At 38.8% G+C, this 10,935-nt stretch overlaps 1 protein-coding gene across 1 annotated transcript; it reads left to right on the forward strand.

Annotated features, from left to right (window-relative positions):
* Positions 1 to 1,231: 1,231 nt before the first annotated feature.
* On the forward strand, positions 1,232 to 10,843 carry LOC311157275 (coagulation factor XIII B chain-like; the record flags this gene model as incomplete). The annotated part of the gene is made up of 10 exons (XM_084211862.1): positions 1,232 to 1,313; positions 2,361 to 2,561; positions 3,055 to 3,240; positions 3,918 to 4,094; positions 5,273 to 5,443; positions 5,775 to 5,870; positions 6,516 to 6,698; positions 8,188 to 8,391; positions 8,723 to 8,905; positions 9,579 to 10,843. 10 exons carry the CDS (start codon positions 1,232 to 1,234, stop codon positions 9,800 to 9,802), a joined length of 1,707 nt encoding a protein of 568 aa, XP_084067988.1. The 3' UTR covers positions 9,803 to 10,843.
* Positions 10,844 to 10,935: the final 92 nt, after the last annotated feature.

Here is a 10,935-nt window from a genome sequence, read left to right on the forward strand (position 1 = left end):
ACATTAACATTTTGGTAACTTCTTGTATTGCATACAGTTTTGAAACCCTATTTTGTACTACTATAAAAAGCAATTGTACAATAAAATCAATTAACTGGACTTTACTGGAAATTTCACTGGTGCAGTAATATATTGTTGTCCCACAACTGTGAATAATTACAAATAGCATGGGATTCTTCAGTCTGATTAGATATTGTAGAATTCTATTAAAAGCAGTTGTTTGTGGGGGACAGTAATGTCTGATCTAGAGAGGTGTAGAAAGGGAGGCTTGGGCTGTGGATTTCAAAACTGGCTGGTTTTGGGGAGCTTGAATCTACTCTAGTAATGTCTTTAGGGATCATGTATGGCAGCAAGAAAAGAAAATATAATGTCTCTGTTTTGTAAACATTGCAAGATAGTGATGGAACAACAGGATATGTTGTAAGGGTGAATTTACAAATTCTGACTTGACATTTTAAGGGAGGTGATCTATGAGTTTTTTCTTCCTATCAAGTGAGCAATAAATACAAGCATGCATCTCCTCTGGCTGAAGAGATTGTGTTCATCACAGCATCCGTGTTCATTCTGTTCTCTTCTGCATTCTCAGAATTGCATTTTCTCAGAGAAAGGCCAAGATAATGCAAACTTTAAAATTATACCCTCCAATTCCCAAATTTAAGCAATATATCTCTAATGATGTTAAATCAACTGATAGCAATTAATCAGTGAGGTGACTGTAAATTAGGTTTATTTTTTTGTTTTATTTTAAAAAATTCAACACAACTCAGACAGATAATAATAGTGGCTATGTTGTTCATGTAAGAAAGTCCAAAATTATGAATATCTATAGCATGCAACTGCCTGGTTTACTCAGGGCTGGAGGATGGGGGAATTGTCTATTCCCTCTGATTTCAGCCAAGGTAAATAATCTGATAACAGAATGCCCTTTAAACTTGGGACTCTGGAGGTTGTGAGGGGAACAGTAACCAGCAAACTTTCATAAGCTTATTGCCTGATTTAACTGTAAAGTGATAAATTACAGGTGGCAAAGTGTATCAAATGGAAGTAGAATCCTGCCAGTCTGGTGCTAAGGTATTTGGAGAACTAATACAAACGATATAGTTTTTCCAGTGAATTAACTTGTTACAAAATACCATAGACAATAAGGCATTTGTTGAATACCTTTGAAAATTCAGTTAATTATTTACAAAAGTAATACTTAGGGAGTTTTCACAGCTGGTGGAAACTGTAAATGGAGTCAGTAAAGAAGATGAGATTTAAAGGCTATTTTATCTTCCTAGTTATGGTGTGTTCAAGGAAACTCTTGGCAGAAGGTAAATACACTGAATTCTAATGTACCTTGAATCTAGAATATGCAGTCTTGGTAACTTAAAGTGCAATGTCTTTCATCTCTTTACTGAGTAAACACTGCTTTTTAAATTTAAGTACAAATCTGTTGTGACATGGCTGATTGCTGTCTAAGCCTCAGAACTGTCATATTGAAATGTTCAGCCTTTAGTTCAGAAGAAATTTCTTTAGGATTGTTTTACATATTAGACTATGTACTATTTGAAATTTTGTACTATTAAAACATTCTATGTCTTGAAGTGTCTTGGGGATTGAAGTATTTTTCACTTTGTTACAAAGCAAAATAGTGGAAGTTAAATGCAACCTACAGAAGTTAATGTGGGGTGGTCCTGCATTTTTCTATCCCTATTTTCAGCACTGATTTCTTCTTTTGGTTGTTGTTTTTGGGTTTTTTGTTTGTTTTGGTTTTGTTATTTTGGGGTTTCTTTAAGTAACCTAATGTCATATTCAGCACTACTCTTTAAAAATGTTTTCTCCTATTACGGGGGATTGTTTTGGTTTTGTTAATTACCATTCTGCTTGTTATTTCCTTAATCTCCATTTCTTGTTTCTTTTCTGTTGACTGTCCTTAAATTCCTTTCTTAAGCAAGCCTAACTCCTACATTGCCTCCTAGCAGCTTATCCTACTTTTCTGGAGCTGAGGGAGGCACTGCTAATCCTGACACTTGTCACTGATTTTTACAGTAGGCATTGGTATGTTTGTGCAGCAAAGGGTTCTCATACTTCTGGGCCAAATAGAGTAAAATAAGGGTGTCCTGCATCAGTTTTCCCCAGTTCATTAGGAGGTTGTATTCTACAGCTGATAGTCTTGTGAAACTCTGAGTAAAAGCTGATAAAATTGTAGTATATCTTCATTTCAGCAGGTCTCAAAAGGCCCTTCGTACTTGTAAGTATTCATAATTTTGTTCTTGTTTGAAAGCCTGAATCAGTCAAGCTGATATTAGATAAATTAATGAAAAACATTAATATCTGGGCTGAAATTTTTAGTGGGAAATATATTAATCTTTTTACAGATACACCTTGTGATTTGCCACAGATAGAAAATGGAAACCTTGCCCAGTATTATTACAGTTTCAAAAATTACTATTTCCCCATGCATAAAGGAAAAAAACTCTCCTATTCTTGTGTGGTTGGTTACACAACTGAAAGTGGGACTCAAGATGGAAGAATAACTTGTACAGCAGAAGGATGGTCTCCAGTGCCTCGATGCTACAGTGAGTTAGCTTTATTCATCTCCTCATTGCTACCAGCAGGAGCATTTCCTGGCTGGTTTTCTTGGGACATAGAGGAGAAGAAGCTGCATAACAGAAGGGATAAAATGTACAGGGTGCAGTCAATTATGTTGAGACTACATCGGTTTATATATGGAATATTTTTACAATAATACATATTTTAAGGGCGTTTACCCATTTATATTTTTTTATAAGAACACAAGTTTTTCAGTTTTCTTAGACTGGGAAAACAACTATTAGTTTTCCCTTAGATGTATAACTTCTTGAGTCTCCCTAGCTCTAGATCCCTTGGCTGTATTGCATGTGGATTACCAGGTGGTGGTTTGATGTATAGTTTGATGATTGGAGCAGAGTTTCTTCAATAAATTGAGAAAATCAGATTAGATCAGTATAGCTACAACTCCCTTCTTTTGCTTGCAAGAAAACAAAAACATTCCATTCTTTCTTTCTAACCAAGCTGTCTTCTTTCCTTCAGGAAAATGCACCAAGCCTCATTTGGAAAATGGCTCTTTTTACAGCGCAGAAATGGACTTCAAAATCCACGAGAAACTGCAATACAAATGTAATCCAGGCTACCTGACCCCAAGTGGTGCTATTGAAGATACAGTGCAGTGTCAGCCACAAGGATGGTCCTTCCAGCCAAGCTGTACTAAAACTCTTGGTAGTGTTCTGCATTTTTCTCCTTTCTAATCTCTTGCAGGAGTCTATAATTCCATTGTCCTTCTTGTACCTGCAGGGCCAGACTGCCTACAGCAGGCTGCCATTTGAGTGCTCCTAAAGCAGGTTCTCAGCTGTACCTCTGGGGAAGGTTTTACATGCTGCTGGTTTTGTGCATTTGTAAAGATATGTAAAATGATAGATGTAAAATGAATCAGCAGAGATTAAATCACAGTTTCAAATCCATTCCCATAGAAACTTTCTGTTCCAAATGACGAGCGGAAAACCTGTGCCAACAACCGCATTTGTAGTTATTCATCATTTTGCCTGGGATATGGCCACTTTTAAGGCGTATCTAAGGGAAGCTTTGGAATGCTCCCAACAGACAGAGCAGTTACCAATCGTGCCTGTGCTTTATTTCTTTGAGAGTCGTGCCTGGTGCCGCGGTTGGAGCACGGCAGCTACGCGGGCGCGGCGCGGGAGGTGATGCGGAACGGGACGCTGCGGTACCGCTGCCAGCCGGGATTTCTCACCGCCGCCGGGAGCGCCGCCGCCACGGCGCTGTGCCTCGGGCACGGCTGGGCCCTGCCGCCCCGCTGCACCAGTACGTCCGCATCCCCACAAATCATTAACATCATTAACATCACCTGCTGGCTTTTCACCGCTGTCTTGTCTTCCCAGGGATAACTTGCTCCGCTTTGAGTGAAGTAGCTCATGGAGGTTTCTATCCTGTGAAGGAAACCTATGAAGAAGGAGATGTAGTTCACTATTTCTGTGACAAACATTATTCTGTCACTGGATTTGACTTAATTCAATGCTATAATTTTGGGTGGTATCCAGACCCTCCGGTGTGTGAAGGTAACATGCTTTTATAGTTTTACTGTGTCAAATTCTTAGAGAAAAGCTTGCACCTTCTTTCAAGAAATTATGAATACAAAATAAAAATACAGTTTGTAGCCTAAATGTAGATCAAGTGTTAGTCAGAGGGCAGGGAGCCAAGGCAGCAGGAAGCGAGGCAATGGTAGTTGGAGCTACATTTCAGTGAACTCTAACAGCAGGACAGACACTGTCTCTTACTGTTGCCTGTCCAAGTTATATCCCACAGAAGCAGGAATCAACAGCTACGGGGAATTTTTTAGATGCTGAAGCTTGATAAACTGTTCAGAATACATGAAGGGTTAACCAGGCCTGCTTAATCCTGCCTTGTGGGATGGGGATGTACCTCTTTAGAGGCATTAAAAATAAAATTTGTAGCAAGGCCCTCCTTAGCTTGTGGTACTTTTCAGAGTTGTACAACCTCCCCAAACTTTACTTGTTTTGAACAGATTAAATAAAAGGTTGTCCTGAGTACAGAAACACACTTTTAGCAATTGCTACCACTTCCCCAGTCACTGGGGGATAATGGAGAGTCTCAGTAAAGAAAGTTCCAAAAGAATGAAAGGTGGAGCAGTTGAGATATAGAACAGAGCAGGAAGCAGCACAAAACAACCTTTACTACAGCTCAGACTCCAGCCCTGTGTTTATTCTCATGACACAGCAGGAACTTTTCTTGAGTGAGTGCAGAGAAGGTGGAGATGCTCAGGAGGATGAAAACAAGGCCTAAATCTACTTTTGAGGATACAGTAATCACAAACTTAATTTGGAGATAGGAAATGGGCTATGATTATTGCTTCTTCTGTAGCATTAGAATTAATACATAATCTACTTTAAATAGTATATGAATGGAGGGTATGGGAGATCTCTATTTCCTGGAGTCCTACAAAGGACATGTTATTGAGTCTCTGTGGAGCAATTACAAGTTTGTTTATAGCAGTACAATGACATAGTACTTTTATTTTATATTTGTGGAATGCAAAATCACTTGTTTGTTTGGGTCTCCCATTGTATTAAGAATATTAAGAAAATTTTATTAAGAAATTACTGCATCTTAGCCGAAAAAAGCCTTTTGAGTGATAGGCTTGCATTGTGCATGGTGAGCTTAATTGTGTACATGGTTTTGGTAAGACAGAAAACAGTATGCAATTTTTTATTTTCAGATGTAAAAAATAAATGTCCTCCGCCACCACTCCCTCATGACCGTATCAGCACAGCCAGAAGAACATATCATAATGGAGACAGAGTTCATGTACAGTGTACCTTGGGAAGGAGAGGATCTGAGGAAATCCAGTGTGAAGGGGGAAAATGGACATCACCCTCTAGCTGTATTGGTGAGTTACCTCTGTGAAGGCTGATAACTGAACTGAAATGATTCTTTGACCCATGCCTTAATTTTCTGGAGAGTCTCAGTTTCTATATCTGCACAACTGTTATCCTTCCTCTCTTAAAAGGCTTGAGAGACAAAGTGCTGCATATTTTACAGGCAATCCGTGGTTCCAAGATTAAAAAGGATGAGCTAGGTGAATTCAGCTGCCACCTGTGACATCTTCCCTGGAAAACTGGGGTTATTGCATTTTGGAATGCATCATGTCTGCCTGTTTTAGTACTTTAGAATGAGGTGTTTCTGTGAAAACTGGTTCTGAGCATCTGCTATGGTTACAGGAGCTGTGGATGATCAGGAATCTGGGACAGCACCACCACCACCCGAGGCAGATGCAGAAACAAGGGCAAACAAAACACATCATAATGAAGATATGAGTAGGTGAACATTGCTCTTGTATTTAAAAGGGGCTCTCCAATCCAATTTTATGACTACTTTTATTCTTTTGCTATAGGACAGTTCCTTATTCTTGAAAACACTTGCATGGGCTACAGATGTCAATGTAGCCAATAAATAAAAGACCATTGTTGCTTATTTCTAAATTACACCAATAAGCCTGCTCTGTATTTGTAATTTTATTTCATACAGAGCATTTACTTTCAGTCATTTTGTACTCTTTAATATTATTTGGACATGCAGCTTCATGAGTATTTTGTTGTTCCTTTGATTAATACTTACAATGAGGGTTTTTTTGAACCACACATAGATGAAGCATTTAAAGTAACAAATAAGATGGTCCACATCACATGAAAAGAATTAATCTGTATTGAGTGTAAACTAGCAAGAATCAAAAATAGGCATAGATGTAAAGTGTGGAGGGAAATAAAATGCATGTCTAAAATTCAGAAAGGCAAGCGTAGAGTTTCTGAAAATGAAATTTGGAAAAGGAATTGTATTGGTTTGGATTCTATTTGTTTGCAAATTTTTTTGCTCAATCTAGGATTGGTCTAATACTTTCACCAGTGTTAATAATGTTGTAATCTAATCAAGATTTAATTGCCTCTCTCTCTATCCCACATCAGAAATGCAGCAAGACTGTGCCTCTCCACCTGTGATTAAAAATGGTGCTGTCCTGGGCCCAGTACTGGCAAGTTACAAAAATGGTTCCTGGGTAGAATATGTTTGTCAGCATTACCACTTTTTGGATGGGCCCAGCACTGTTTATTGTCACCAAGGAAACTGGACAGAACAACCAACCTGCTTAGGTGAGTCTTGGAAGAAAAATTACAAATTACATTGTCATATAAAACATGTAATATAAAAAGGGAAAATTGGAAGGAACCTCTAAATAATCTTTTCATTACCATCTTTTCTCTTTTGTTGGAGTTAATAAAGATTCCAGAAATATGAGGATGAGCCACAATTAAATTTTTAGCAGGCCTCTCCTGCTGGGTATTCTCTGACCTGTTCTGAAAACCAGCCAATTAAATAGATTCCTCTGTTTCCTGAGTGAGCTATTCCTGTTTCCTGGGAGGATTCTCCAATTTCTTTCCTCCATATTGTCCATTCAGATAATTTCTTCCTGTCTTTCAATAGATGATTAGAAGCAATGGTGTGGTCATTCCCAAAATGGCTTTTAGATACAATTAACAAAGAATTAGCAATGGCTTCTTGGACTTTTGTTTTTAAACTTTCAGGCTTTTTTTTTTTTTTCTTTTTTAATTATGTGTCTTTATATCTGTTGTTTCATGCTGGTGTGGACTTTCAAATTTTTCTGTGCTGCTTTTATGTATGTTGCTCAAAACAATGTATAGAACTCCCACTAGAAAATTACCTGAGCTAGCAGGAATACAAACAAGAGTTGTTTGTTTATCTTTCCTTCCTTCCTCTAATGAAATAATTAAATTTTACTAACATCCTGTGTTAAATTTACTAACATCCTGCTCATCTTTCAGTTTGTACTCTACTGTGAAACTGAAAATGCACAATCAGTTCCGTTTTAATTGCATATTTCTAAATGAACAGAAGTTACCTCGTCTAGACTGAAAGGTCCAGATCGGCATTTTTGGATCTGAGTACTCAAATTTAACAAATCCTGTGAAATAATGAAATCTCAATTCCTGTGAGCATAATTTGTCTCGTTAGCATCCCAATAAGCCCATCATCCTTTGCATGTTTTCTGAGATTTCTTTTATACACTCACCTAAACAGACCAGAAAGAGCACATGCTGATGTTAGCTTCAGGAAAATTTGAGGGGAATTTGGTGTTACACTGAGCTTCAGGAAAATTCCATGTCAATTTGGTGTTACCCTGCTGTCACCAGACTGCCAATAACTGAGTACTCCTTGCCTTTCCCTCAGCAAAGCACCAGTAAGGGCCTTTATCAGCCAGTGATTCTCATGGAACTTGTAGAAATTTATTTTTGTAGGCTTTATTGATGGTGAACAGTGGTTTCAGAAGTTAATGAGGTTAATCATCTAATGGAAAGTTGCACTCCCTGATGTGATCCTGGCACTGGGTTTTAAGAACCTGTCAGAAAGCATCCATTCTTTTGCATGTGTTTGGTTTTTGTTGTCACTTCAGACAATTTCTTTTCCTTTGCATTTTTTTATGCATCTGTAGTTCTTTGTCTTGCAAAATTCAGAAGCATTTTAGAATTATTGGCATGGGGTTCTCTTTTCTTCACTCCTACAAAAGGGAGCTAAGAAACCAGTTAAGGTGGCTCCTTATTAAAATGCACTTTTATTTCCCAGAACCATGTACTCTGAATGTAACTGATATGGACAGCAACAACTTAACATTGAAATGGAGACGGGAAGAATTAGTTTTCCTCCATGGAGATCTCATAGAGTTTGAATGTAAACAGGGATATAGTTTTCTCCAGACTGCCATTCCATCTCCTGGGAGGACACAGTGTGACCAAGGCAGACTGAATTATCCAAAATGTGTTATTCAAGGTAAAGCAATAATTTTTTACTGCATTTTAACTTAATCAATTTTAGACCTATTTAGAAATTATTTGCTTCGCTTTCAGTGTGAGCCTGGAGCCTGTTGTAAATAATCAGTGTTTAGGCTTCAACAATGCAGCTGCACAAGGCAACTTTATTGTTGAATATAGCCAAGCTTGGAAAAGTGATACACCTCCCTTGGCTGTGCAAGGCTGTAGAAGGGGGGGAAAGCTCTGCAGAAAGAGAGCTGTAAAAAGAAAACCTTCATGTTCATTTAATTTATGATAAAGCAGTCAATTTTTTAGTTTCTTATTCTTAAATGTTTTTATTATTTTTGCAGCTGCTACAGAAAAATGTGGCTTTCCACCCTCTATTGCAAATGGAGCTCTTACTGTCCCAGCACTGCCCCAGTATGACAGTGGTTCTTCAGTTCAGTATATTTGCTCTGACTATCATTTTTTGCAAGGCTCTGAGAGAATCTTTTGCTCTGAAGGACAATGGACCTCGCCTCCAGTTTGTATAGGTAGGTGTGATAAACAAGATAAAGAAGCATTTATTTCTCTATAGAATTCATGGCCTCAAGGAACAGCCTGGTAGTGACCTGGAAGGGCCACCTAGTCCAATCCCCTGCATTGAGCAGGGCTGCTCAGAGCCCTGTCCAGCCTGACCTTGGCCTTTCCCAGGAAAGGGGCAACCACTGCCTTTGTGGGAAAAGGGAAAGTAAGGAAAACTGTTCCAGTGTTTTACCTCTCTCACTGGTGCTAATGACTTCCTTATGTCTAGGCTGAGTCTACCCTCTCATAGTTTAAAACCACAACCCCTTGTCCTACTGCTCCAGGCCCTACTGAAAAGTATGGCTTCGTCTTTCTTATAAGCCCCTTTTAGGCTCTGGAAGGGTAGAATGAGGCCTCCCTGGATCCTTCTTTTTGCCAGGCTGAACAACCCCAATTGTCTCTAAAATCAGATCCTTATAATTTATAAATTGAGTATTGTCAGTGTCTTGAAATGACATGTGAAAGTTTACATAGAAGCAAGTTAAGCTCATCTGGTGGTATTTTTTCATTTCCTTAACTATGATAGGCCTACAGTATAATAAGACAATAGGAAATAATTAGCAGTTTTAGTGTAGCCTGGCCAAAATTGTCTGTTCCAAAAAGAATCAATTTTTTAGCAGTGATCGAGTCTCTCTTTTTTAGAGCCGTGTACTTTGTCAAAAACTGAAATGGAGAAAAATAATGTGCTGCTGCATGCATTCTATGCAGACCAAGTTTACTTTTACCACGGGGATTATGTTGAATTTTACTGCAAACAGAACCATTTTGGAGCAGAATCTGGCACAACTTTATTTCAAGTACAGTGTGAAAGAGGACAGCTGGCATATCCAAGGTGTGTTGAAAGAGGAAAGCAAGTATGGACTTGAGGAAGGGCCATAGGAAAGGTATGTATGTGTTCTTTATCTCTTATTAGCAGGTGAATTAGGGTGGCCTCGTGTTCTCCAGGTTGCTCCACTCAGCTCTGGGGAATGAGTGTTGAGTCTGAGCTGGAGGATGGAAGGGAAAGGCCTTTGTGGGATGAGGATGAGCAGTGCAGCACAGGGATGCAATATTGGCATACACATTGAAAAAGCTGGAGGAAGGACTTGTACATCTTAACAGCACTCATGTCTCCCTTCACAGGTAAGGAGACTCTAAAGGACTGACCTTGAGGAACAATATAAAACAGCAAATATAAAAAAGTTTTTAAGGGATCTGTAAAACTACTTAAAACCTAAAAGTATACAAATTGACTGAGAAGTTAATTTTTTAAAAAACTGTTTTAAGCATATTAAAATCCAAGTGCTTGGTATGATTTCCTATGACACTTAAATATTGATACTCTTAAGGGTCTGCCTGAGGACAAGTGTGACTACAGCTATGAAGAAAATTCACGAATATGGACGACGATTGCCTTGCATCCATTTTAGTCTGTTTTAATAAAAAAGCCACTCTGAGGGTGTCATTTATGTCTAAACTCATCTGTCTGTGAAATCATAGCATGTATGGGTTTCCAAGGCTTTTGCAAGACTTACATGAATGAATAAGACAGAAAAAGGAATGAAAGTATTCAGGAATAGACAAATTCTGCTTATTTAGTCAAAAGCCAGTCAACCAATAGGTGGAAAAAAAGGTTGATAAAAATACTTTACACAGTGCATATAATAGCAATAACCTTCCTCTTACAGACCAAACTGGAGCAACAGGGATTAAACGGCCCTTAGCACATGGCTACCACAGCCAGGCTGCCACTGATTTCTACAAGCCCCTTTCTCCTTGTTTGTGAAGGGCAGATGGGGCTGGGGGTGGCACAGACTAGCCTATCCAGGACCTGGACCCCACCTTCCCCTAGAAATCCCAATTACTTGTACCCCAACATCTTGCCTTTGCAGGCAAGTGCCCCAGAAAAACAGGTTCTGGCTAGAGACTGCCTCAAGTTGTTCAAAGGAGACTCCTGAGCTCTTTCTGATCAGGCACTCAGAGCACTCATCCCAGACTTACTTCTAAGCAAGTGCATGGA

The sequence above is a fragment of the Fringilla coelebs genome, assembly GCF_963513975.1.
Source record: "Fringilla coelebs genome assembly, chromosome: 9".
NCBI classification, from domain to species: domain Eukaryota; kingdom Metazoa; phylum Chordata; class Aves; order Passeriformes; family Fringillidae; genus Fringilla; species Fringilla coelebs.